Source organism: Zingiber officinale, chromosome 8A (genome assembly GCF_018446385.1).
Source record: "Zingiber officinale cultivar Zhangliang chromosome 8A, Zo_v1.1, whole genome shotgun sequence".
Classification (NCBI taxonomy): Eukaryota; Viridiplantae; Streptophyta; class Magnoliopsida; order Zingiberales; family Zingiberaceae; genus Zingiber; species Zingiber officinale.
In genome coordinates, this window is record NC_056000.1 from 57125857 (window position 1) to 57150279 (window position 24423).

General features: G+C 42.8%; 2 protein-coding genes across 2 annotated transcripts; both read right to left on the reverse strand.

Moving 5' to 3' along the window:
* Positions 1-4620: 4620 nt before the first annotated feature.
* On the reverse strand, positions 4621-5668 carry LOC122010842 (probable CCR4-associated factor 1 homolog 11). The gene has a single exon (XM_042567314.1). The coding sequence runs from the start codon at positions 5500-5502 to the stop codon at positions 4621-4623; it is 882 nt and encodes a 293-aa protein (XP_042423248.1). The 5' UTR covers positions 5503-5668.
* A 9739-nt stretch (positions 5669-15407) lies between these two features.
* LOC122010843 (probable CCR4-associated factor 1 homolog 11) lies at positions 15408-16455 on the reverse strand. The gene has a single exon (XM_042567315.1). The coding sequence runs from the start codon at positions 16287-16289 to the stop codon at positions 15408-15410; it is 882 nt and encodes a 293-aa protein (XP_042423249.1). The 5' UTR covers positions 16290-16455.
* Between the last annotated feature and the right edge of the window lie 7968 nt (positions 16456-24423).

The window sequence follows — 24423 nt, forward strand, 5'->3', positions numbered from 1 at the left end:
ACACCCTGCTCTACCAAAGAGCTTGTTCTCCCCTCTTTTCACTTATCCTTGCCACTCAAAATTCTGCCAAACCAATAAATTCATCCTAAAGATTTAGTGACAGTATTTTATGTAAAGCAGAGAGAAGAAAATACTCAAGTTCTAACATGTCCCCACAATAACAAATTCTTTGATCTCCTTCCATTGTTCCATTACATACACACACACACACACACTGCTCTTGCTGCATCCTCCTACTCAAGCTTTCCTTTTCCTTTATCAGTAGTATAAGGAAATGCAAATTTAAAAGCGGATGCTTAGTAAGTACCATCTACTCACAAAATGATACAATAAAAGAGGACATGCTTTTTAAAATTGCTTGAGGAAAATACAACAATGTAAACATATTTTTAAAACTGCTTAGAGAAACACAAACATGTACTTGACAATAACTCACACTAAAACCATACTTCGGAAATATATACATGACATGTATTTTTTAACCAGTTTATCATGTAAACCATCAACTTAGAAACCATGCTAGTAGTGTAAGGAACACAGGATTATGGGCATATTATAGAGTTCATCAAAGCTACACAATGTAACTCAAATTCTCAAATTAGGAAACTTCCACTAAGGCAACCCATGAAGTTTGAAAACTTTATATTACATAATTAGTGAAAATAATAATCACTTGCTTGGGACCGACATTGTACCACTTTGCGTGTATCTTTAATAAGATCCGAGGTAACTAATGTCGAACCTATCAAGGTACTACTAGGTGGTCTAGGAGCCTAGGGGCGATCTAGGAGCCCACCCATGGACCTTGTGTCCAGTACATGCCTTTCTAAATTAAATACTTTCTTTTAACTATTAATTTCTTGTACTTGCACTTGCTTGGCAGTTAGCCAAACATCTTATGTGCGCTTAATTTCCCTCGTACATATAGGGAAGCACTTTAGGCACCTGATTATACTTCTTAGTCCCAAAACTTAATGGGAAGCAAATCAAGATGATTTAAACATGCTCTTGATCCCAAAACTTTAGAGGGCATCTTACATATCATAGCATCTATCTCTTTTAACTTGCAATAAGCATATCATAACATGCAACACGCTTAAAACATATCATAACATGTATTACCAAAGCTACTCATACTGCAGGTGAGAGATACTTACTTCTTTTCGCTAGATCTTACTACTAAAAGATGTAGGGAAGATAATCCTCTCTCTTACACGCTTTAAATCTCTAAGCCACCTTTCCTCGCGTGAACTACCTCCTTGGGAGAGACCCTCTCCTTAGATTCTCCCCTTGGAAAGCCTTAATGCTTGGAGCCCTAGGGTTCTTGGCCAAAACTTGAAAGGAGGGAGGAGAAGTTTCGGCTAGAGGAGAAGAGGAGATCAAAATTAGGTTTTGATCTCATACATCCAATTTTATATTAAGTGGAAGTTGGAGCAACTATTCACACATAATCTACATATAATAAATTGTTTCATATTATTCATGTGATGCTTTACCACCATCTAATAGCTACTTAAACCAATCTCAACTAAGAGGTCTCGGGTTCAAATTCTAGCCCGGGTCATATATGAATATATTTTTATTTCTTTTCTCTTCTTCTATTTCTTTTTTTGCTCTTTTAGAATAGAGGAAATTTACGGGTGTTACAGCTTCTTCCAGTACGAAAAATCATCCCCGTTAAATAGGGGAGGGTGTACTGTGTCGAAGCCTTCAATTTTAGACATAATTAACCTGCATACAAGGAAAAAAAATAGATAGAGAGAGCCCCAAGACTTGCTCTTGGGTTAGTAGTGCGGGAGAAGAAAAGATAAACTGAAAAAAAAACTGAATTGATGTTGCACGAAGTCAGATTAATTGCGACGAAATTTTTTTTCCTAAAAGGTAATAGTACCAGTTTGGAAAATTAAGAAAACAAACTGAAAACCAGAAACAAAATGAAAAAGGTTTCACCCCCTTGTCTGATTGGTGGTTGCAACAAATCAGAGCGGTACCCGCTCTGATACCATTTGTTGAATCGATGAATTTCCCTAGGGGGGGTGTGCATAGCGATTAAAAATTCAAGAGTAAGCAGCGGAAAATAATTAAGTCAAAGCAAACACAAAGATTTACTTGTTCAGAGCCTTTGGCAACTCCTACTCCAATGGCCGCACGTAAGGGTGCTTTCGATGGGCAATCACTAATAATTCGAAAAGTTTGATTACAAATTAAGTACAGGAATTAATTAATGAAAAAAAACCTAAAATAAATAAAAAATAGAAATAGAAATAGCACATTTGTCGGAGAGCTTTCGCAGCGTCGCAGGAGAACAGAGGAGTAGATCTTTCGATGTTGTGTTGAGTTTCAACCTTTACCCTCCTTATATAAGAGGTTCGGGGCGGCCGGATCCCTTCGGGCGCCCTGAATATGACGTAACAGACCCAACCAGGATGTTCCACGTGGCAAGGCAACATTGAGGATAGAAATTTGCCTCCAGGCGCCCGGATCCATCCTGGGCGCCCAGACCCTAGTTTTCCAGCAATTTTCTTCCTACAAGAAAACATTAGTCCGGAGGCAAACATACGATATATATATCCTCCAAAACAATGTGTTAGCACAGTTTAAAACCAACAAGTAGAATATTAGCTAGATTCCGTCTCCTCGACACCGGAATCTAGTCACGATCTCGACTTAGATATCCGAAATGGGTTTAAGCCAGATCGACGCCTAATGTTCCCTTCCCAGAAACGTGTCATCACAGTCACTCCCCTCAAGTAACTTACCTCCACTTACTTGCCAGACGTCCGGTCAGCGATTCGACCCGTCTAGCCTTCGTGTCAGCTATCCAATCAGTCCGTCGACCTAGCTGGACTTCGTGCCAAACGTCCAGTCAGCCCATCAACTCGTTTAGACTTCATGCTAGCTATCCGGTCGGCCCGTCGACCTAGCTGGGCTTCGTACCAGACATCAGGTCAGCCTGTCGACCTGTCTGGGCTTCTCCTGCACACTCGGTCAGAGTGTTAGATAACAACGAAACTATAACCTGTGTTATCATTCATCAAAACTTGAGTTAGACCGTTAGTGCTAAGTGCACCAACAGTATCATGAGTTTGTCCATAGACAGTGGCCTTAACTGCCCCCTAGATCAGATAGTGATAGCATGAGTTTGCGTGCTGTTAAAACTTGATATATGTTTGTTATGTGCTTGTTATGTGTTTGCTTTATGCAGGCAATTTATTGGTTATACTTGCTGGAGCAAGTTAGTGATGAGTTATATTGTTGTTTATGGTTTGATTAGAAGATGATTTTATGTTGGTACTCTTACTTTGATAGCAAGTATTTATTACCTGAGATTGCATCTTTTGATCCTCTTATGTATAGTAGCATGCACTATCTTCTTATACCCACTGAATTATTATACTCACTGCCCCTTTTTTTTCCTGTATTTTCAGGTTAGTAGGTAGAGGATGTGTCATATCGCTCAAAGGTCTTGGCTATCGGTTCTACTCGAGTTTGGATTTTTGTTCAAGTTGTTTTATTTTTTGTTATGTTGTTGTTGTTTATTATTTTCTTTCCTTCGTGGAATTGATAAGGTTTTTGTAATAAAATTATAATTGTTAGTTTATGTAAATTAGTATGTTCACATGTTAATGCATACATACACATAGATATTTAAAAGATTAGTATGTTTTCATTTTATGACGATATTTAATTTACTTAATCTGATTTTGATAACGATTTTTACCTCTCATATTGTCATTATATGATATCATCCGGTTTAACAGAAGAATATACTTTTGGGGTGTAAGAATTTTTTTGATATTAGAGTATGATTTGAATTCAAAAATAAAGATGAAAATAACTTTTATAGAAGGAAAAGAAAATCTAAAAAAAAACATCCACAGAGTCTCCGAATACGACTTAAATAATATTTTTTTTAAGCATGAGATTAGGTTATTACAAATTTTACCTATTAATTAATTGTATATCTTTAAAAGAGTTTTGATTTGAATGGTTTAAAGTCACGTGGTTAAATCCGAAAAAAAAAAATTTATGATCTACAGAGCTCGAATCCTCCTACATGCGTTGCCTTCTTTCCTATGTATGAGTGTGTCACCCCTTCCATGCCCTATCATCGATCATCCTTCCCTTGTCCCAGTAGGTGAGCAAAGCACCGCTCACCTATGTAACTCTAACAGTATTCACTAAAATAGTTATTATAAATTATGAACTCCTGTAGGCTACGATGACGATCAATAAAAGAGAAAAACAAACGCTCACCTCTGTAGCACCAACACTATCACTAAAATAGTTACTATAAATTCTAAACCACTAGAGGCTACGATATATATGACTATCAATAAAAGGGAAAAAAAACCATTTGAACAGAGTATGATCCAGAATACACGAGGGGATGATTTAAGGCAAAGTAAAACAACAAGTACTCATTATCCAAATTAAGAATTAATATTGACAATTTGTTTGCATATCTGATGATGCGATAACATATAATCTGTACTTAAATACAAAAGGATTCGATGAAGCAATGAACAATTAATTTTGTGTACAAATTAAGCTAATGCTGACAGAATCATTATCAACTGTGATAAGCCATGAACTCTAGAGCTAGCCACAACTAGATTACTATTGCAGTTGGAGGTCATAGAGTGTTCCCATGTGTTCTGGACGATCAATGAGTTGTGGATTCACACGAGAAGCAATTTGATAGAACACCTGCCATGTTAATAAGCTATCGGAGCCGGACTGATGTCGAGAGCCCACTGCTCGCTCAACTCGGACGGTAGAGGCCACCCGCTCCAATCCTCCGTAAAGCCCAGGACAATGCTTGCAAAGGTGCTTCACATCGAACACCCTTTTGCCGAAAAAGAAGTGAACGAGGTGCAAGAACTCACGAACGGTCTTTGGTAATTTGCAGTCGCATGTCAGCATCTTGACTAGGAAGGCGAAGTCATAGGCGCCTTGGAAGGTAACCCAGGAGACGGGAGAAAAATGGCCAAAGGAAAGCAAGCCGGAGGTGGCCAAGTGCTGGGCGAATCTGCAAGAGTCGATGCCCCATATTTGATTCTTTTGGAAGTCGATGCCATTAGCCTTGAGCAGCTCGACGGAGGAAGGGGCGTAACGGTCGCAGTTGATGTCGAAGTCACGGAAATTAAATTCCCACACGTAACGCACACAAGTGCCGTCGCTGTAGATGGCACATGGGAGGTTGCCGGCGGCGTCGGAGAGGGTGAGACCGACCTGGATGATGCGGAGGGCCTCGACGTTGGCACGGATCAATTCGTAGCGCTGGGGGAGGGTGAGGGTGCAGTAGGGATTTTTGGAAGCGACGACGACGCCAGGATACTCGGTGTCCAATGCGACGAAGGGGTGGAACGGGACGGCGGAGCGGATAAGGGCGAACTCCTCGTCGAGGTTATGAGCCCACACGGAGCGAACCTCGATTCTGCTGGTGCTGGCGGCGGAAGAGGAAATTGGCATATCGTTGTTGACAACTGCGACAGCCATTATGAGTTTGACGATATTAGAAATACCAAAGTACTGGAAGCTGGAGATCGAGGAGATGTTAGGTTTCGATCGATCGAGTTGGAGTGGAAATTGAAGGGAAGGATCGGAGGAGTTTAAATAGAGCAGCAGCAAATCAAAATCAAAGCGGGAAAATCGCAAACACACTCAACAGAATTAGTTGCTGCGAAATATTAGGAGATATATATGGAATTAATCAGGACTTTAAGTCCAGGATAAATCCAGCAGCAATTAGCGAACGAAACTAGGGGTTTATTATTAATTAATTAATTAAAGTTGTTGCCATCCAATCATTCCTTTTTTTTTCTTTAATTAAATTTCAAGTACATGTAATTTCGTCATTATTTGCCTTGAAGTCAAGTATGAATCTGGCGCCAAATCCAGTAGCAATTAGCGAGCTCAACTAGGGGTTTAGTATTAATTAATTACAAGGGGTGTTGCCACCGAATCACACTTTTTTTTTTAATTCTCTTTAATTTTTAAACTAAACTTATGATTTTATTTCTAAACTGCAATACTAGCCGAGCTAGGAGGTTTGAGTACGGAGTAGATCGTCCGTAGGTCAAACTTGAGACATTAATATATAGTTTTGATAAACTTGACAAAAAAAAAAAATTATCAAAACATTTAAGTTAGATTTCGATCCTGTCCGTGCACTGAGTCGATAGAAATTAAGGACGTGACGCTCTCTACTGCTCCTAGGTGACCTTCACGGCGACGTAAGCCTCCGATGAACCTGCAACCAAGTCGGACCGGGAAAGGGTTCTCGGAGACGATTTCTTCTAATATGAATTGAAATTGAAAGAATACAAGCTAACATAACATGGCAATTAATAATAGAAGAAAAATCATACTGTACAGGAGCTAAATTCCAAAAGTAGAAACTACATAGCTTTGTATCTGCTACTAAAAGGATCTAAAAGTGAGCTAGATAGTTTTATCAGTACTAACATTCCAATTGGTACAAAGGAAATATAGGTGAAACAATTAACAATTCATTCTAACAATATTAGAAATCCTTCTTCCTGCATAAGCAACCGTTCATCAATAACAGAAGTTGGCATAACTCTTCTATAGGTATAAGTACCAAAACATCATCTATTGAACCTAACCTAGCATTCAAATAGATCACATTAACTGTATTGTTCGGATAGGGGCACCAGCTAGTCGTTCTACCGTTCGGCATAGCATCCCGGCTACTCAGTATAGTGGTTCCTCTATAAAAGTGCTGGTGAGCGTCGGAAGCTCGACCCAAGGTCGAGCTTTCTTCGTGCTGGCCCGGGGTCTACCCAAGCCGGTCGACCAAGAGATTCCTCCCTGCTTGGTCGAACCTTTGACTCTTTCGTACCATTGACCCTTTAACTTCTAAAGAACACAAAGCTTATTTAAGGAAAGGTTCGACACTTGTACAAAAAATTTTGTACAGTGGAACCTGTACGTTTTCCTAGGACTGACCAACAGAAAGCTGCCAAGGTGGAGGCGGCGGCCGCGAAGGGGATGGCCGATCTAGGTATCGAACCGGTCAGCTCACATGAGGGTGAAAGCGAAGAAGCTTCACCTGTGGTTGGAGAGTTAGCCGTTCGGATCCCTGCAACTACACCGGTCGGCGATGCTATCTCGTCTGCCGGACAACCTGTGTTGGAAGAAGTGGGGCACTCGACCGAGGACTCCCCACTGATAATACGCAAACGGCGTCGGACGGATCTCCATACCCAATCAGCTACATCTGTGGAACCGGTGACTAAGCCAGTCGGCGCCCCATCTGTAGCAATCGTCCCGGCCCCTGCTCCAGTCGAGGCCATTTCTTCGGATCGAACTCCTTCCCAGCTTGATCTGCCGGTGGCTTCCCTTGGAGCGCCGCCCGTCAGTTCCCAGCCATGAGCTCCTCTTCAGCTCAGGCGTTCTGGTATAATATCTGCCCCGCTCGACGAGTCATCCGGGTGCGCAACCTCAGCTCAATCTGATTCGAGCGACCGTCGAGTGGTTAAGGCCGTCCTCCACCTCCCAACAGAAGAATTTCTTCTAGCGGCTAATCGGCCAGTCGCCCCTAAGCATCAGATTACTATCCACGGACCGCTCGCCAAGATATGGGAGGATGCAAGGGCCCGCGTCGCCTTGATGACTCCCGGTCAGCTCAGTGACAGCCACTTGCAGCAAGCTACTGGGGTATGCTTCTTAACACACTACATGACTAATTGACTTGGTTCGTGATATTATTTCCTCTGTGCGCAGAACTGGGTAGAGAACATCGCGGTCAGCAATCGCCTGGCCGCGCTGGAGGAGGAGTTGAAGAAGCTCCAAATTTCCGGAGGGGCACCGGCTCAGGGGCCTTCATACGCCACTCTTCGGTCCGAGCTGACCAAAGCAGAGAAACTAGGCTCGAAGCCCAGGTTAAGTCCCACGACCAGGAGATCAAGCTGGCCACCAAAAGAAAGAATAGGGTCGTCTCCGATTTAGAGGCAAAGAATGTGCAGGCCCGAGCACTGGAGCAGCGCGTCAAGGAGTTGACCGATCTGCTATCTGCTGAGCAGGAGGGCCGATCGGCTGCTGAAGCAAAACTTCAAGGAGACAAGAAATATCTCCAAGACGCTCTTGACGCTTCCCGAGCCGCGCTAAAGGAATATCAAGACGGTGAATCAGGACGCTTCGAGGTGATGAAGCAAAATTATCTCCGCTCGGACGAATTTGGCGAGAAGTTTAGTGATCAGCTAGTTATAGCCTTTGAGGAAGTCATCCGGGCGACAACTGTTTATCTGAAGGCTAAGGGCCAACTTCCGGAGACGGCCTCTATCCCTCCCAAAGACTTTACCGGTCTGCTAGAAACCATCCCCGAGCCCATTTTTGAAGCCTTGGAGTGAGGAGCATTTTCAGCTTTGTCTTTGTTTTTGTTGTTTTGAAGTGTATCTATATGCTCGCCGTTCTGCGAGTTACAATTATCCACTTTATTTTGACTTTCAACTTACTTGACTGTGTTATTTTTGTATGATGCGTTAATATAAAATTCCGTTTCTGCTAATGTTACTTCTTCGCATGCATTTTTCCCGAGTGGTATTCAATAGTCCTTAGGCCGGGGGGTTTATAGTCGCCGGTCCGACTCAGGGATTTAACGTCACTGCTCGATGGTCTTCACGCCGGGGTTTTTATAGTCGCCGGTCTGACTCAGGGATTTAACGTCGTCGCTCGACGGTTCTTCGCGCCGGGGTTTTTATTGTCGCCGGTCCGACTCAGGGATTTAACGTCGCCGCTCGACGGTCTTCGGGCCGGAGGGTTTATAGTCGCCGGTCCGACTCAGGAATTTAACGTCGCCGCTCGACGGTCTTCGCACCGGGGTTTTTATAGTCGTCGGTCTGACTCAGGGATTTAACGTCGCCGCTCGACGGTCTTTGGGCCGGAGGGTTTATAGTCGCCGGTCCGACTGAGGGATTTAACGTCGTCGCTCGACGGTCTTCGGGCCGGAGGGTTTATAGTCGTCGGTGAGGGTTTATAGTCGCTGGTCCGACTCAGGGATTTAACGTCGCCGCTCGACGGTCTTCGTTCGGCATAAATTGTTCCTTTGACTTTATTCCTGCGGTCAAAAGATGTTGGGTTTTTCGGGCCGCGAAAACCATTTTTTCGCGTCGCGGAAACCCCGAAACTCCCTAGCCAACGGATCCATGCAAAGAAAAACTTTTTGAAAAACTACGAGTGCGAGTTTACCTAGATCTACACTTAGATCTACAAAGGAAAAAAAGGTTATACCTTTGAAGCGAAGCCCTTCGCTATCCCGCAAGTCCAAAGTACGCCGGATCTCAAGATTGTCAACGTAGACAATCCTCTAGAAGTATCCACACGAACAAGATGTGTTCTCTAACACACAAGGATGGAGAAGAGAGCACCACAAGTGTGCTAGCACTTCTTGATGCTCTCGGATGGGATTGGAAGAAGAAGAAAAGAAAAGAAGAGAACACACTCCTCAAAAATCTCTATGTGACTTTCACTAACCTTTCTTCTTGGATTAGATTCACTCTCCTTTCTTCTCCCTTGCTTGAAACCCACGACCAAGAGAAGAGAAGGAGCAAGAAGAGAGCTTAGGAGGAGGAAGATCACTTGAATGAGAGTTACTCACCAAAAGAAAACTTCTCTTTTTCCATCAAGTGGCCGGCCACTACAAGTGGTGTAACCCCCTTCACATTAATCACAATTAATGTGGAGGCCATTAAAGAGAATAGTTGTAACCTCCATGAGGTGGCACATGTGATGATGTGGCACATCATCATTAGTTCTCCTAATGCCAAGTCACAAATGATGTGGCATAAAGTCAAGTCAAACTTGACTCTTCCTCTTCCTCTCAAGTCAAGTCAAACTTGACTTAATCTCTTTCATGGTTGATCTAATCCAACCATTTAATTCAAGCCAATTTAATATAATGAATCTAATTCATTTAATTAAATTGATTTAATGAGTCATAATCTAAATTAGACACATTGAACACATGAATCAACTTGAGTCCAACTCAATTAGCTCAATTAGGATTACTCTTAATCCAATTTGATTCATCACATGAATCTAATCCTCTTGGTTCATCATATGAACCTAATCTCCATCCACTTGTTCTTTGTGTGTGACCTAATAGGTTCTTGTAACGTTGGCAATGCCCCTAAACTTATTTAGAAACATAAGTAATGAGCGGTATCTAGCAATACATCATTACTACCCAAGTTACAAGAATGTTGAGATCCAACATCACCTTGTGACTCCTCACAATATATGACAAGTGTCCTTCTATCCTAGACATCTAGATTGATCAATGTGAGACATAGACCGTGTCATCCTCTGACCAATCTAAATCTTGAACTCCAAGTAGACTCACTCAATCAAATGAGCTCAATATCTCATATTGACTTATTTGGGCATGGCCATGCACTTCGTGGTCTCACTCTATCAAGAATATCGATGTCACTCCTGTCATATAGGAGGGATAGATCCCATCTACATCACTCACATCCCTCTGCATAATTCGTTACATACCCAGTAATCGCCTTTATAGTCCACCCAGTTACGGGTGACGTTTGACGAAACTAAAGTACATAACTCCTTATGTAGGGATCCATGGTGACTTCAGGTCTAAGGACTAGTAGTCATACTAATAGCCACATGAGAAAGTATATGACACTCATATAACGATCCATGATACTTTCTCATAGCGGGTCATTCAGTATACATTCTCCAATGCATACCCATGTGTCAACTTGATATCTCTATATCCATGACTTGTGAGATCAAGTCATCGAGTTGACCTACATGCTAGTCTTATTGCATTAACATTGTCCCTGAATGTTAATACTCGACTAGGAATGATTAAGAGTAGTGTTCCCTATATCATCTCACTATCGATTCAACCAATCGATTGATATAGGTAAGAACCTTCTACTCAAGGGCGTTATTATACTTAGTTTATTTGGCACCAATACAAGTAAGTATAATAACCAAAACCAAATGCCTTTATTTATATAGAATATGATACAACAAGTCCAAAATACAATCATCAAACGATTGGCTCTAGGACTCTAGCTAACAAAAGATACAATAGAATTGAACATTATGAGTTACAATGGCACACCTTTTACCCAGCTCAGTACGGCTGGAGGTAATTTACGCTCCACGGTCGCTCTAGCTTGCGTCCATCTTCATCTTCGAGGTAATGGTGCCCAAACAGAGCTTTTCTACAATCTAGAACGTCCCGGCCCAAGGAGCTCCCAGCTTGGTCACGTCGCCGACTGGCTTGACTTTCTTTCAGATGAGATCGCCGACCTGAAAAGATCTGGGAATTACCCTTCGTTGTAGTTTTGCTTTATCCTCTTGATCGCCATCAATCGAACGACGGCTTTGGCTCGCGTCTCGTCCACCAAGTCCAGCTCCAAATGCCTCCGCTCGGCATTGTTTTCGTCGTAGACTTTAATCCGGTCGAACTCTACCCTGACTTCTACCGGGACGATGGCTTATCCCCCGCACACCAGGTGAAAGGGGGTCGCTCCTGTTCCCTCCTTGGGCATCGTTCGGAGCACCCATAATACCTCGTTCAGCTCGTTTACCCAACCGCCACCTTCATGGTCGAGCTGAGCCCGGAGAACTCGTAAGATCTCCCGATTGGTGACTTTTGCTTGCCCGTTGCTTTGGGGATATGCTACAGAGGTGAAGGCTTGCTGAATGTCGTACCCCTCGCACCATTCCTTGAGCTGCTGACCCACGAACTGCCTTCCATTATCGGAGATGAGCCGTCGCGGGATGCCGAACCGACAAATGATATGCTGCCATATAAATTTCTTAACCATTTCCTCGGTTATTTTAGCTAGCGGCTCGGCTTCAATCCACTTGGAAAAATAGTCCACTGCTACTAGCAAGAACTTTCGCTGTCCGGTCGCCATTGAAAATGGTCCCACAATGTCCATGCCCCATTGATCGAATGGGCAGGACACCGTGGAAGTTTTTAATTCTTCCGCGGGACGGTGTGAGAAACTGTGGTACCGTTGATAGGATAAGCATGTGGCGACCGTCCAGAGGCGTCCTCCTGTAGAGTCGGCCAAAAATAGCCGGCCAAAAGAATCTTCCTCGCCAACGAGCGGCCGCCCGGATGCCCGCCACATGAGCCTTGGTGTACTTCTTGCAAAATGTAGTCCACATCCTCCGGGCCAACGCATTTAAGCAGGGGCCTGGAGAACGCTTTTTTGTAGAGCTGATCGCCAATGAGGACGAACTGACCAGCCCTTCTTCTGAGCAGATATGCCTCCGATCGATCGGACAGCGTTGTTCCGGACTTCATAAACTCGGTTATGGTCGTTCGCCAGTCATTTGGGAATGTGAGTCCCTCCATCAGATCAATGTGGGCGACCAGGGACACTTGCTCGACTGACTTCTCAATGACGATTGGTGATATCGAACTGGCAAGCTTAGCCAGTTCATCTGCAGCCTGATTCGCCTCACGGGGGATCTTCTGTACCACCACCTCTCGGAAACCGACCCTTAGTTTGGCGAAGGCTTCCGCATAAAGCTTTAGCCTAATGTTGCTTATCTCAAATGTTCCCGAAAGTTGCTAAGTGGACAACTGTGAGTCTAAATGAATTAAAACGTTGTTAGCTCCCACTTGCCGAGCAGCCTGTAAGCCTGCTATAAGCGCCTCATATTCTGCTTCATTGTTGGTTGCTTTATAGTCCAGCCGTACGGACAGGTGCATTCGTTCTCCATGGGGGGAGACCGGCAGCACCCCTACCCCACTTCCCTGCCGAGTGGACGATCCGTCTACATACTGTTGGTGCAAGCTGCACCAGAATCAAACCTGAGTTTTGATGTTGTCAAAGGTTCAAGTTAAGTCTTGTTATGATCTAACAAGTTGACTGAGTGTGCAGGATGTTTACTCAACTGGGAAAGTCCTAGCTGGAGGCTAGGCAGAGAAATCTTAGCAGGTCGTGGAACCCAGGTGCAAGTCCAAGTGGGTTGAGGCTTGACAGAGTGATCGAGAGGTCTGGAGGACCGAAGATCGAAGGAAAAGTCCTGGGGAGCCGATCAAGGCTAAGTGAAAAGTCCAAACTAGATCTGGAGGATCAAAGTTTGGCAGGTAGGTTGAGGTAAACAAATGGAGGCGATAGTGAGGTCGGGTTCGAAGGAACAACCTTAAGTTCTTGATCAGCTGGAAAAGCGGGAAGGTTTCAAGTTGAGATCAAAACAATTCTCTTTTCTTTTATTCATTATTATACTATTATGCTAATATACGTGTTGCGGTCGTTTTGATCTAACATCGTATTTGCAAGTTATTTTTAACTTGCCTTGCGAGGTTAAGTTGGATTGGTCGACGAGCAGTAGGATCGGTCGAGAACATAATGACTTCGTTAAGCTAGTTTGTCGGCAATCGGTAGGAAAGGAAGAAGGCTGATCGGTCGCGAATCCGGACAGCCGTGGTATCCAATCAACATTAAAGTGCATTAACTCATGATCACGACAGATTCGGCGAACAAGGAAAAGCTTGTTCGGCCGAAAAAAGGGTTGATCGAACCATTAAACTAGTAAATGCAAAGATTGAGGCGACAAACTTCAGCCGGGGAAGGAAGGGGCGGGTTGGTTGACCGAACAGAGGGATAGGTCGACAGACCTCCGATACACCTATAAAATCAGACTCGAAGATAGAGGCTAAAGAATAATTTTTTCCGATCTATTCAAGTGCTACATCGCCGCTTGTCATGCTACTAAATTCTCTTGATCCCAAAGCCACTCCATCGAGCTTGACTTTTAAATTTCCATTATCGGTATATTTCTTTTGTATTGTACTTAATTCTATAAGATAGTAGAGTGTTACTATCTTACATCCTTATAACTATACGATCCACTTCTCTCCGAAGGTTTTGGAAAGAAGTGTTATAGTGGTTTACCCATCGGTGCGGTCAAGGCCATTGTCGAAAGGAGTCGAAGGCTCACAAAGTAAATAAAGTTCTTTCTTTAACTTGCCCACATTTCGATTTGAAAAGGAAAAAAGGATAAAGTATTAAAACTCGCACGTCAATTGCTTCAGGTGCCAATTACAGATTCGGTTCAAAGTTTCTTAAACCATTTTCAAAGCATTTAAAACTTTTCTTTAATAATATTTTTTCTTCAAGCACTACTAATCCCAAGACGAAAGTCTTGGAAATATTTTGTTCTTTATGTTTTTCTTGCAAGGATGTCGAACTCATATAAAGAAGGCTATAGTACGGTTCGACCTCCACTATTCAAAGGAGAGAATTTCAGTTACTGGAAGAATAGGATGGAGTGCTACTTAAAGTCCGACATTGAGCTTTGGTTCACAATTTTGAAAGGCTATACTCCCCCAATGAAAGACGGAACAACCCTAGAACCAGAAGAATGGACTCCTCAAATGATCAAAAAGGCACAACTGAACTACAAAGCAATCAATACTATTCAATGCAGACTCACGATGGAGGAATTGAATAGAGTTGGTCCCTACGACAACACCAAAGAATTGTGGGAATCGATAGTCAAACTACACGAAGGAACGAATGACTCAAAGGTAAACAAACGAGATCTACTTTTAAACAATTTGCTAAATATAAAAATGTTTCCTGGAGAGACGACCTCACAACTACACGCCCGACTGAAGGACATCCTCAATGGTCTTCACCTGATCGGACACAATCTCAAAAATCTAACAAACAAAAAAACATCCACAGGGCCTCTGAATACGTCTTAAATAATATTTTTTTTAGCATGAGATTAGGTTATTACAAATTTTACCTATTAATTAATTGTATATCTTTAAAAGAGTTTTGATTTGAATGGTTAAATTCGAAAAAAACAAATTTATGATCTACAGAGCTCGAATCCTCCTGCATGCGTTGCCTTCTTTCCTATGCATCGGTCATCCTTCCCTTGTCCCAGTAGGTGAGCAAAGCACCGCTCACCTATGTAACTCTAACAGTATTCACTAAAATAGTTATTATAAATTATAAACTCCTGTAGGCTACGATGACGATCAATAAAAGAGAAAAACAAACGCTCACCTATGTAGCACCAACACTATCACTAAAATAGTTACTATAAATTCTATACCACTAGAGGCTACGATATATATGACTATCAATAAAAGGGAAAAAAAACCATTTGAACAGTGTATGATCCAGAATACACAAGGGGATGATTTAAGGCAAAGTAAAACAACAAGTACTCATTATCCAAATTAAGAATTAATATTGACAATTTGTTTGCATATCTGATGATGCGATAACATATAATCTGTACTTAAATACAAAAGGATTCGATGAAGCAATGAACAATTAATTTTGTATACAAATTAAGCTAATGCTGACAGAATCATTATCAACTGTGATAAGCCATGAACTCTAGAGCTAGCCACAACTAGATTACTATTGCAGTTGGAGGTGATAGAGTGTTCCCATGTGTTCTGGACGATCAATGAGTTGTGGATTCACACGAGAAGCAATTTGATAGAACACCTGCCATGTTAATAAGCTATCGGAGCCGGACTGATGTCGAGAGCCCACTGCTCGCTCAACTCGGACGGTAGAGGCCACCCGCTCCAATCCTCCGTAAAGCCCAGGACAATGCTTGCAAAGGTGCTTCACATCGAACACCCTTTTGCCGAAAAAGAAGTGAACGAGGTGCAAGAACTCACGAACGGTCTTTGGTAATTTGCAGTCGCATGTCAGCATCTTGACTAGGAAGGCGAAGTCATAGGCGCCTTGGAAGGTAACCCAGGAGACGGGAGAAAAATGGCCAAAGGAAAGCAAGCCGGAGGTGGCCAAGTGCTGGGCGAATCTGCAAGAGTCGATGCCCCATATTTGATTCTTTTGGAAGTCGATGCCATTAGCCTTGAGCAGCTCGACGGAGGAAGGGGCGTAACGGTCGCGGTTGATGTCGAAGTCACGGAAATTAAATTCCCACACGTAACGCACACAAGTGCCGTCGCTGTAGATGGCACATGGGAGGTTGCCGGCGGCGTCGGAGAGGGTGAGACCGACCTGGATGATGCGGAGGGCCTCGACGTTGGCACGGATCAATTCGTAGCGCTGGGGGAGGGTGAGGGTGCAGTAGGGATTTTTGGAAGCGACGACGACGCCAGGATACTCGGTGTCCAATGCGACGAAGGGGTGGAACGGGACGGCGGAGCGGATAAGGGCGAACTCCTCGTCGAGGTTATGAGCCCACACGGAGCGAACCTCGATTCTGCTGGTGCTGGCGGCGGAAGAGGAAATTGGCATATCGTTGTTGACAACTGCGACAGCCATTATGAGTTTGACGATATTAGAAATACCAAAGTACTGGAAGCTGGAGATCGAGGAGATGTTAGGTTTCGATCGATCGAGTTGGAGTGGAAATTGAAGGGAAGGATCGGAGGAGTTTAAATAGAGCAGCAGCAAATCAAAATCAAAGCGGGAAAATCGCAAACACACTCAACAGAATTAGTTGCTGCGAAATATTAGGAGATATATATGGAATTAATCAGGACTTTAAGTCAAGGATAAATCCAGCAGCAATTAGCGAACTCAACTAGGGGTTTAGTATTAATTAATTAATTAAAGTTGTTGCCATCCAATCATTCCTTTTCTTTCTTTAATTAAATTTCACGTACGTGTAATTTCGTCATTATTTGCCTTTTGTGAAATTTCCACTCATTTGTTTTGGTTTGAAAATTTTTTTAAAACCAAATGTTTACGCTAATTTCTGATAAAGTAATTAAAAGTATACGTAAAAAAAACTGGAAATCAAATCCAATAAATGATTGTCCGATCCGTGGATTAATTGGATAAATCATACGTTAAACTCAAAGTTAATTTTAAAACTAAAACCTATTGAGTTTAGAAACCTCTTAAGTTTTTATTTCATGACCTATTGACGTATAAGATGGTGTTCGAAATTACTTTCTTCTTCATATAATCTTATATAATTTGAGAGGTGGAGAAATTATTTTACAAAAAACTTTTATAATATTGATACGAGTTGTAACAAGTGGACTCAGAAGATGACATGACAGTCAAAGTCAAGGTAACGTAACAATCAAAGTCAATCGAGTAGAACACCTCCCCACCTGGTTCTGATTGGCTGCCCAGCACTAAAGCTCGCTGAATTTGCCTGGTCAGATTTAAAGTAGTGCGAAAAAAAGCTAACCAACCCGTAATCAGGTCGAACATAAGGGGTTCTATCACACCCCGGGGGAGTCCCTGCCGAAGGGAATTTCGACAGCATCTCCTCTTTACGGGTGACAATCTGAAACTTTTTTACAGCATAACCATACACGGCCAACACGGTCGAAAACATACAATAAAATAAAAGTGACAACCACGCAGTATAATAGTAAACCCTAACCTAAGCAACAATAAGGAAATCATCTCCAATATCCTACTCAACTACACCCATAAAACTCAAATCTTATATGATACTCAACTACACCCATAAAACTCAAATCACCAACATACATCCAAACCTACCTCTTCTGTTGTCCGGGCAGGCATGTAAAAAAAATATACCAGATGAAAACTCATCGATAATAAAAGACCATACAAGATCCAATTGCCAAAAAGATACAAGTCTTAAAACATAGACGATAACATAATAAGAAAACCAAAGAAAAGATCCAAAACGGAAATCCTCACAATCTGGAGGGGGAACTAGCGACTGGAAATCCTCCGGACAGTCTCAACCTGAAATAGTAATATCAACAGGGTGAGTCAACTCCTCAGCGGGTAACTACTGACATGCATAGTAAGAAATAACAATTAATAATAAATATGCGTACAGTCTCCTGGATATATATCATATAAAAAAATGCAAAACTGTAAGGAGCAGGAGTATCTGTACTAACCAGGACTTGGGTATAGGGATAACAAGGTCGTCAGACCCAGAGTATCATAAATCCTGTATGCATGTCAAACAAATGCATCCACCAAATATGCAGCATATAAAGTGCAGCAAACACAAGCAATAAATGGGGGCAGTGCATATGATGCAACATGTCCTGGTCACCCCTGACACCAGTCAACCGTCTCACACTCGATGGTGATACCGAGTGGGTAGGGCTATGACAACCATGCACTCTGTCATCACTGCTCCTGAGTGACCGAGTGAACGGGATGCAGTCAGAGTACACCTATCCTCGTTATCCCAAATCATAAGTGGGGGAGCTCAATGCTCTCATCTCCCTGAGACAATCCAGAGGAGGGATCACTATCCTGCTACCACGCTGTGTTACACTACCCATGAGTGGACCAGCGGAGCCCTTGACAGAGCAACCTGCTGCAACTATAACGCCCAATCTTCTACTAACCTTAACTTACAGAACAAACGTTACCCTTTTCTGTATTTCGTAAATTTCGGCATTCCTACCTATTACATCTTGCTCAGTCCATAGATATATTCTAACTTGTTATGACTGGTAGGACATGACTTGGAGCCAAGCAGAGCCGGAGGGGAGTCTAAAGCTTCTAACGAGTTTGGGTTGTGTGGCCCTGACAGGTAGTGTACTCTCGGCTGGCGCAGGGGCACCACCGTGTGAGGGTCACACGGCCGTGACCCTTGGCAGCGGAGAAGAGGGGCACGATCGTGTGAACCCACACGGTCGTGTCACTTCGACTAAGAGGAAGAGAGACACGGTCGTGTGAACCCACATGACAGTGTAGCTTTGACGAAGAGGAAGAGGTGAACGACCATGTGATTCCACACGGTCGTGTCACCTTGGTCGAGGGGAAGAGGTGCACGACGGTGTGATTCCACACGACCGTGTCACCTTGGCCGAAGGCAAGCAGTGGGAGGTCGTGTGAACCCGCACGGTCGTGCCACGGGCCGTGTGAAGGGTCACACCCTGCTCTACCAAAGAGCTTGTTCTCCCATTTTTCCACTTATCCTTGTCACTCTAAATTCTGCCAAACCAATAAATTTATCCTAAACAATTAGTGACAGTATTTTATGTAAAGTGGAGAGAAGAAAATACTCATGTTCTAACATGCCCCCACAATAACAAATTCTCCGATCTCCTTCCATTGTTCCATCACACACACACACACACACACAGCTCCTGCTGCCTCCTCCTACTCAAGCTTTCCTTTTCCTTTATCTGCAGTATAAGGAAATGTAAATCTATAAGCGGATGCTTAGTAAGTATCATCTCTCACGAAGCGATACATTAAAAGCGGGCATCCTTTTTTAAAACTGCTTGAGGAAAATGCAAGAATGTAACATGCTTTTAAAACTGCTAAGGGAAACACAAACATGCACTTGACAGTAACTCACACTAAAACCATACTTCGGAAATATATACATGACTTGTATTTTTAAACCAGTTTATCATGCAAACCATCAACTTAAAAACCATGCTAGTAGTGTAAGGAACACAGGATTCTGGGCATATTATAGAGTTCATCAAAGCTACACAATATAATTCAAATTCTCAATTTAGGAAACTTCCACTAAGACAACCCATGAAGTTTGAAAATTTTATATTACATAATTAGTGAAAATAATAATCACTTGTTTGGGTCCGACATTGTACCACTTTGCGCGCATCCTTAATAAGATCCGAGGTAGCTAATCCCGAACCTATCAAGGTACTGCTATGCAGTCTAGGAGCCTAGGGGCGATCTAGGAGCCCACCCATGGACCTTGTGTCTAGTACATGTCTTTCTAAAGTAAAATACTTTCTTTTAACTTTTAATTTCTTGTACTTGCACTTGCTTGGCATTTAGCCAAATACCTTATGTGCGCTTAATTTCCCCCATACATATAGGGAAGTACTTTAGGCACCTGATTATACTTCTTAGTCCCAAAACTTAATGGGATGCAAATCAAGATGATCTAAACATGCTCTTGATCCAAAAACTTTAGAGGGCATCCTACATATCATAGCATCCATCTCCTTTAACATGCAATAAGCATATCGTAACATGCAACACACTTAAAACATATCGTAACATGTATTACCGAAGCTACTCATATTGCAGGTGAGAGATACTTACATCTTTTCGCTAGATCTTACTACTATAAGATGTAGGGAAGATAATCTTCTCTCTTGCACGCTTTAAATCTCCAAGCCACCCTTCCTCGCGCGAACTACCTCCTTGGGAGAGACCCTCTCCTTAGATTCTCCCCTTGCAAAGTCTTAAGGCTTGGAGCCCTAGGGTTCTTGGCCGAAACTTGAAAGGAGGGAGGAGAAGTTTCGGCTAGAGGAGAAGAGGAGATCAAAATTAGGTTTTGATCTTATACATCCTCTTTTATACTAAGTGGAAGTTGGAGCATCTCTTCACATATAAATTAGCGAACTCAACTAGGGGTTTAGTATTAATTAATTAATTAAAGTTGTTGCCATCCAATCGTTCCTTTTCTTTCTTTAATTAAATTTCAAGTACGTGTAATTTCGTCATTATTTGCCTTGAAGTCAAGTATGAATCTGGCACCAAATCCAGTAGCAATTAGCGAGCTCAACTAGGGGTTTAGTATTAATTAATTACAAGGGGTGTTGCCACCGAATCACACTTTTTTTTAATTCTCTTTAATTTTTAAACTAAACTTATGATTTTATTTCTAAACTGCAATACTAGCCGAGCTAGGAGGTTTGAGTACGGAGGTGATTGTCCGTAGGTCAAACTTGAGACATTAATATATAGATTTGATAAACTTGACAAAAAAAAAATTATCAAAACATTAAAGTTAGACTTTGATCTTGTCCGTGCACTGAGTCGATAGAAACTAGGGATGTGACGCTCTCTGCTTTTCCTAGGTGACCTTCACGGCGACGTAAGCCTCCGATGAACCTGCAACCAAGTCGGACCGGGAAAGGGTTCTCGGCGACGACCCTTTGACGCTCAAATCAAACGGCGGTGAGAAGAATCACAAGTAAAACAGAGACTGTGGCTACAGTAGAATAGAAGAAAAATCATACTGTACAGGGGCTAAATTCCTTAAGTAGAAGCTACATAGCTTTGTATCTGCTACTAAAAGGATCTAAAAGTGAGCTAGAAAGTCATATCAGTACTAACATTCCAATTGGTACAAAGGATATCTCGGTGAAACAATTAACAATTCATTCTAACGATATTAGAAATCCTTCTTCCTGCAGACGTCTCGAGAATGATATCACTAGCTGCCCCTTTTGTCCTCTTCTAAGCCCTTTTCTTTTAACCAGGCTGGTCGGGCTGATCGCTTGGCCTCTCGGACGCCCGGGTATATACGTACCTCGAACCGAGTGAGCCGGTCGATCGGTCATATACTCGGATAGTGGCACCAGCTAGTCGTTCTGCCGTTCGACATAGCAGCCTAGCTACTCGGCATAGCGATTCCTTTATAAAAGTGCTGGTGAGCGTCGGAAGCTCGACCCAAGGTCGAGTTGTATTCGTGCCGGCCCGGGGTCTACCCAGGCCGGTCGGCCAAGATATTCCTCCCTGCTTGGTCGAACCTTTGACTCTTTCATACCATTGACCCTTTCCTCTGAGGGCCCCCGCTCCTTGCCACCGGATCACATGTCTTCCCTTCAAGTCTAGTCGAAGGAGGCGGTAAGTCCGACTGACTGGACTGTTGGTTTGGTGACGTGTCCGGCACTCGGCCATTGATGTTAGTGTTTCTCCGATCAGGGGCTACACACATGGGTGATGCTGATCGGCACGTCACCTGTTGGTACTTGGAAAGTTTTTTTTGCCTGTCGTTGTCCCGTCACTCCGGCAGCGGTCACGGTGATTATCCCTAGAAAACTCCTCGGCATTTGTGTAAATTACCGCCATTAAGGCTGAGCACGCGGCTATGCCCGCATGATGGTGCTCATTAAATGCGACCTGTGGGTGAGCGCCACGTGGTCGCGCATCCGTCACCGTTCACTCGAGCCGTCAGGTCTGAGGTAACTTTTGGCTTTTCGAATTCGACGGTCAGATCCCCTCCTCGGATCCTGTGACCTGGATCAGACGGCTCCGGTCGATCGAGCCCCACGTTTATAAGGACATCTCCTCTCCCCCAGCCGCTTCGCGATATCACGTGCGCATCCAAAGGCTTCCGCTTCCTCTCGTTCAGCGTTCCGGCGAACTCGTTGCTCTGCTTCCCGGTGATCCGTCGCCTCCCTCTTTGGTCCTATCTCTCGTAAGGCCCCTTCGCCCTTTCCCTTTTCAGTTCTTTTGTGTTTTTATTCGCACTTTTGCCGTATTCGTGACTTCTTAGACACTCTTCCGACCATCCTTTTCCTTAACTTCTGCCATCTCTTGCTTTGGCCCTTATCACCAATGGCCAGTTCTTCTCGTCAGTCCGACCTCGCCCCCGGCCTCTGGTATACTACCACAGAGAGCCGTTTCGACGAGAGGGATGTGCTGAGCCTCACCCGAACCTTTGAACTTCTCTCTGACCATGAACTAATATTAGTCACACCCTCCGATCGGTCACACGACTCTCCGACTGACACTGTTTGCTTTTTTCGAGACCAGTTCGTGGCCGGTCTGCTCTTTCCTATTCATCCGTTCATCCTTGAGGTGTGTAACTATTTCCACCTCCTGCTCGGCCAACTCGTCCCTAACTCCTTTAGGTTTTTGTGCGGGATGGTTGTCCTCTTTAGGCTGCACGACATCCCCTTAGTCCCTGAGAGTTTCCACTACTTCTACTACCCCAAACAGTCCGAGTGGGGTACGTTTCTCTTCCAATCGCGGATCGGTCTTGTCTTCTTCGACAAGATGCCGACCTCGAACAAACATTGGAAGGAAAACTATTTCTATCTTCGTTTTCCCGAGCAGTCGTCCTTCCGCACTAAATGGCAGACCACTGTGTCGAGCCCGCCGGACCTCGGTAAATATAAGAGCCAGCCAGATTACCTTCACGTAGCCAATTTGCTAGCCGGGCAAAGATTCAACATCAACAAGCTGCTCTACGAGGGGGTGCTATATATATTTGGACTGAGCCCGATCAGAACGAAGCTTCCGAGCAGCATGGGTAAGCATTTTCCTCATCCCCCTTCCTTTTTGTCTAACTGATTTATTCTTCTTTTATGCAGCCGAAATGATGTGGCGCGCCAAGGTTGTTGATCGGCTGAAGTTGAAAGTGTTGGAGTGTATACTAAAAGCCTAGCTTTTGTAAACATTTATTTTTGAAATAAAAGAATCACATTGGTCAATATGAGCATTTATTTGTTAAATATAATTGTTCAATTAATTTATATAGTAGACAACATGGAGTGTGGTGTCACACTCAGAAGATCATGTTGTCGGTTCTCTATAAATTATAAACAAGTTGCTCACGACTAAAATGGAATGGAACAAACCATCAGAATAGTCGTAGTGTAATTAAGTATTAGTTTATCTTGACTAATAAATTACACCAATACACTTTAAGTGTATTGAGTAGGATCATTTAGGTAAGTTCTTTTTGTACTGACTTAGTAAAAGAACTAGACCTTTGTTATTATGGAAGTGTGTGCTCTTAATCCTAATATAATAACAAGCACATATATTTAATATTTATTTCTTTGACTTATCAAAGGGTGAGGTTTAGCTCGATAAATCAATATGCCCGATAAGTTGGGAAATGATATTACTTATAGTGTGTTGTTGATTATAGAAGGAATCTGTGTCCTAGTTATCTAGGTTGAGAATGCCCCCAAGAGGAGCTCATAAGGATTATCATGTTAAACCCTGCAGGTGGACTTAGTCCGACATGACGATGAAGTTGAGTGGTACTACTCTTGGAGCTAGATATTAATTAAGTGAGTTGTCAGTAACTTACTTAATTAGTGGACGTTCGTAATCTTAAACACAGGGAGACTAGCACACTTATGAAAAGAAGGAGCCCATAATGTAATTTGGGATTGGTGCGGTAGTGCGATAATAACTCTCTAGTGGAATGAGTTATTATCGATGAACTTGAGTTGTGTGTTCGAGGCGAGCACAGGATACTCAAGCTCATTGGAAGGCCAAAACCAATTTCTCTTCTAGGTCCCTGTCGTAGTCTCATTATAGCCTCAAGTCCATCCAAATGTATGGATCTTCTTGGTGTCCAAGAAGGGGGTCGAACCATTGCTTGGTGACCAAGCAATGACCGGCCACATCCTCTTATAGGGGTCGGCCCTATTGCTTGGTGACCAAGCTTGTAGGGGCCGACCAATATTAATTCAAATAGGAGGGTTGTTTTGAATTTTTAAAATCTTTTTTTTTGTAGAAAACTATAAGTTTTAAAAGAGAGATTTTAATTTTTTAAAAATTTTCCTTATTTGAATTTGGCCACATGTTTTAATAGAGAGTTTAAAAGTTTTAAAACTTTCCTTTTTTAACCATCCTCATGGTTTAAGAAAAAAAAAGGGAGATAAGTTTTAAAATTAAAATTTTCTATCATCATGTTAAAAAACGAAATTTTATAAGAGAGTTTTTAAATTTTAAAACATGATTTTAATTTTTAGAAACTTTCCTT

What these genes read in the sequence shown, in the direction of transcription:
- LOC122010842 (XM_042567314.1), bottom strand. Translation starts at nt 5,502, where the DNA reads ATGGCTGTCGCAGTTGTCAACAACGATATGCCAATTTCCTCTTCCGCC.
- LOC122010843 (XM_042567315.1), bottom strand. Translation starts at nt 16,289, where the DNA reads ATGGCTGTCGCAGTTGTCAACAACGATATGCCAATTTCCTCTTCCGCC.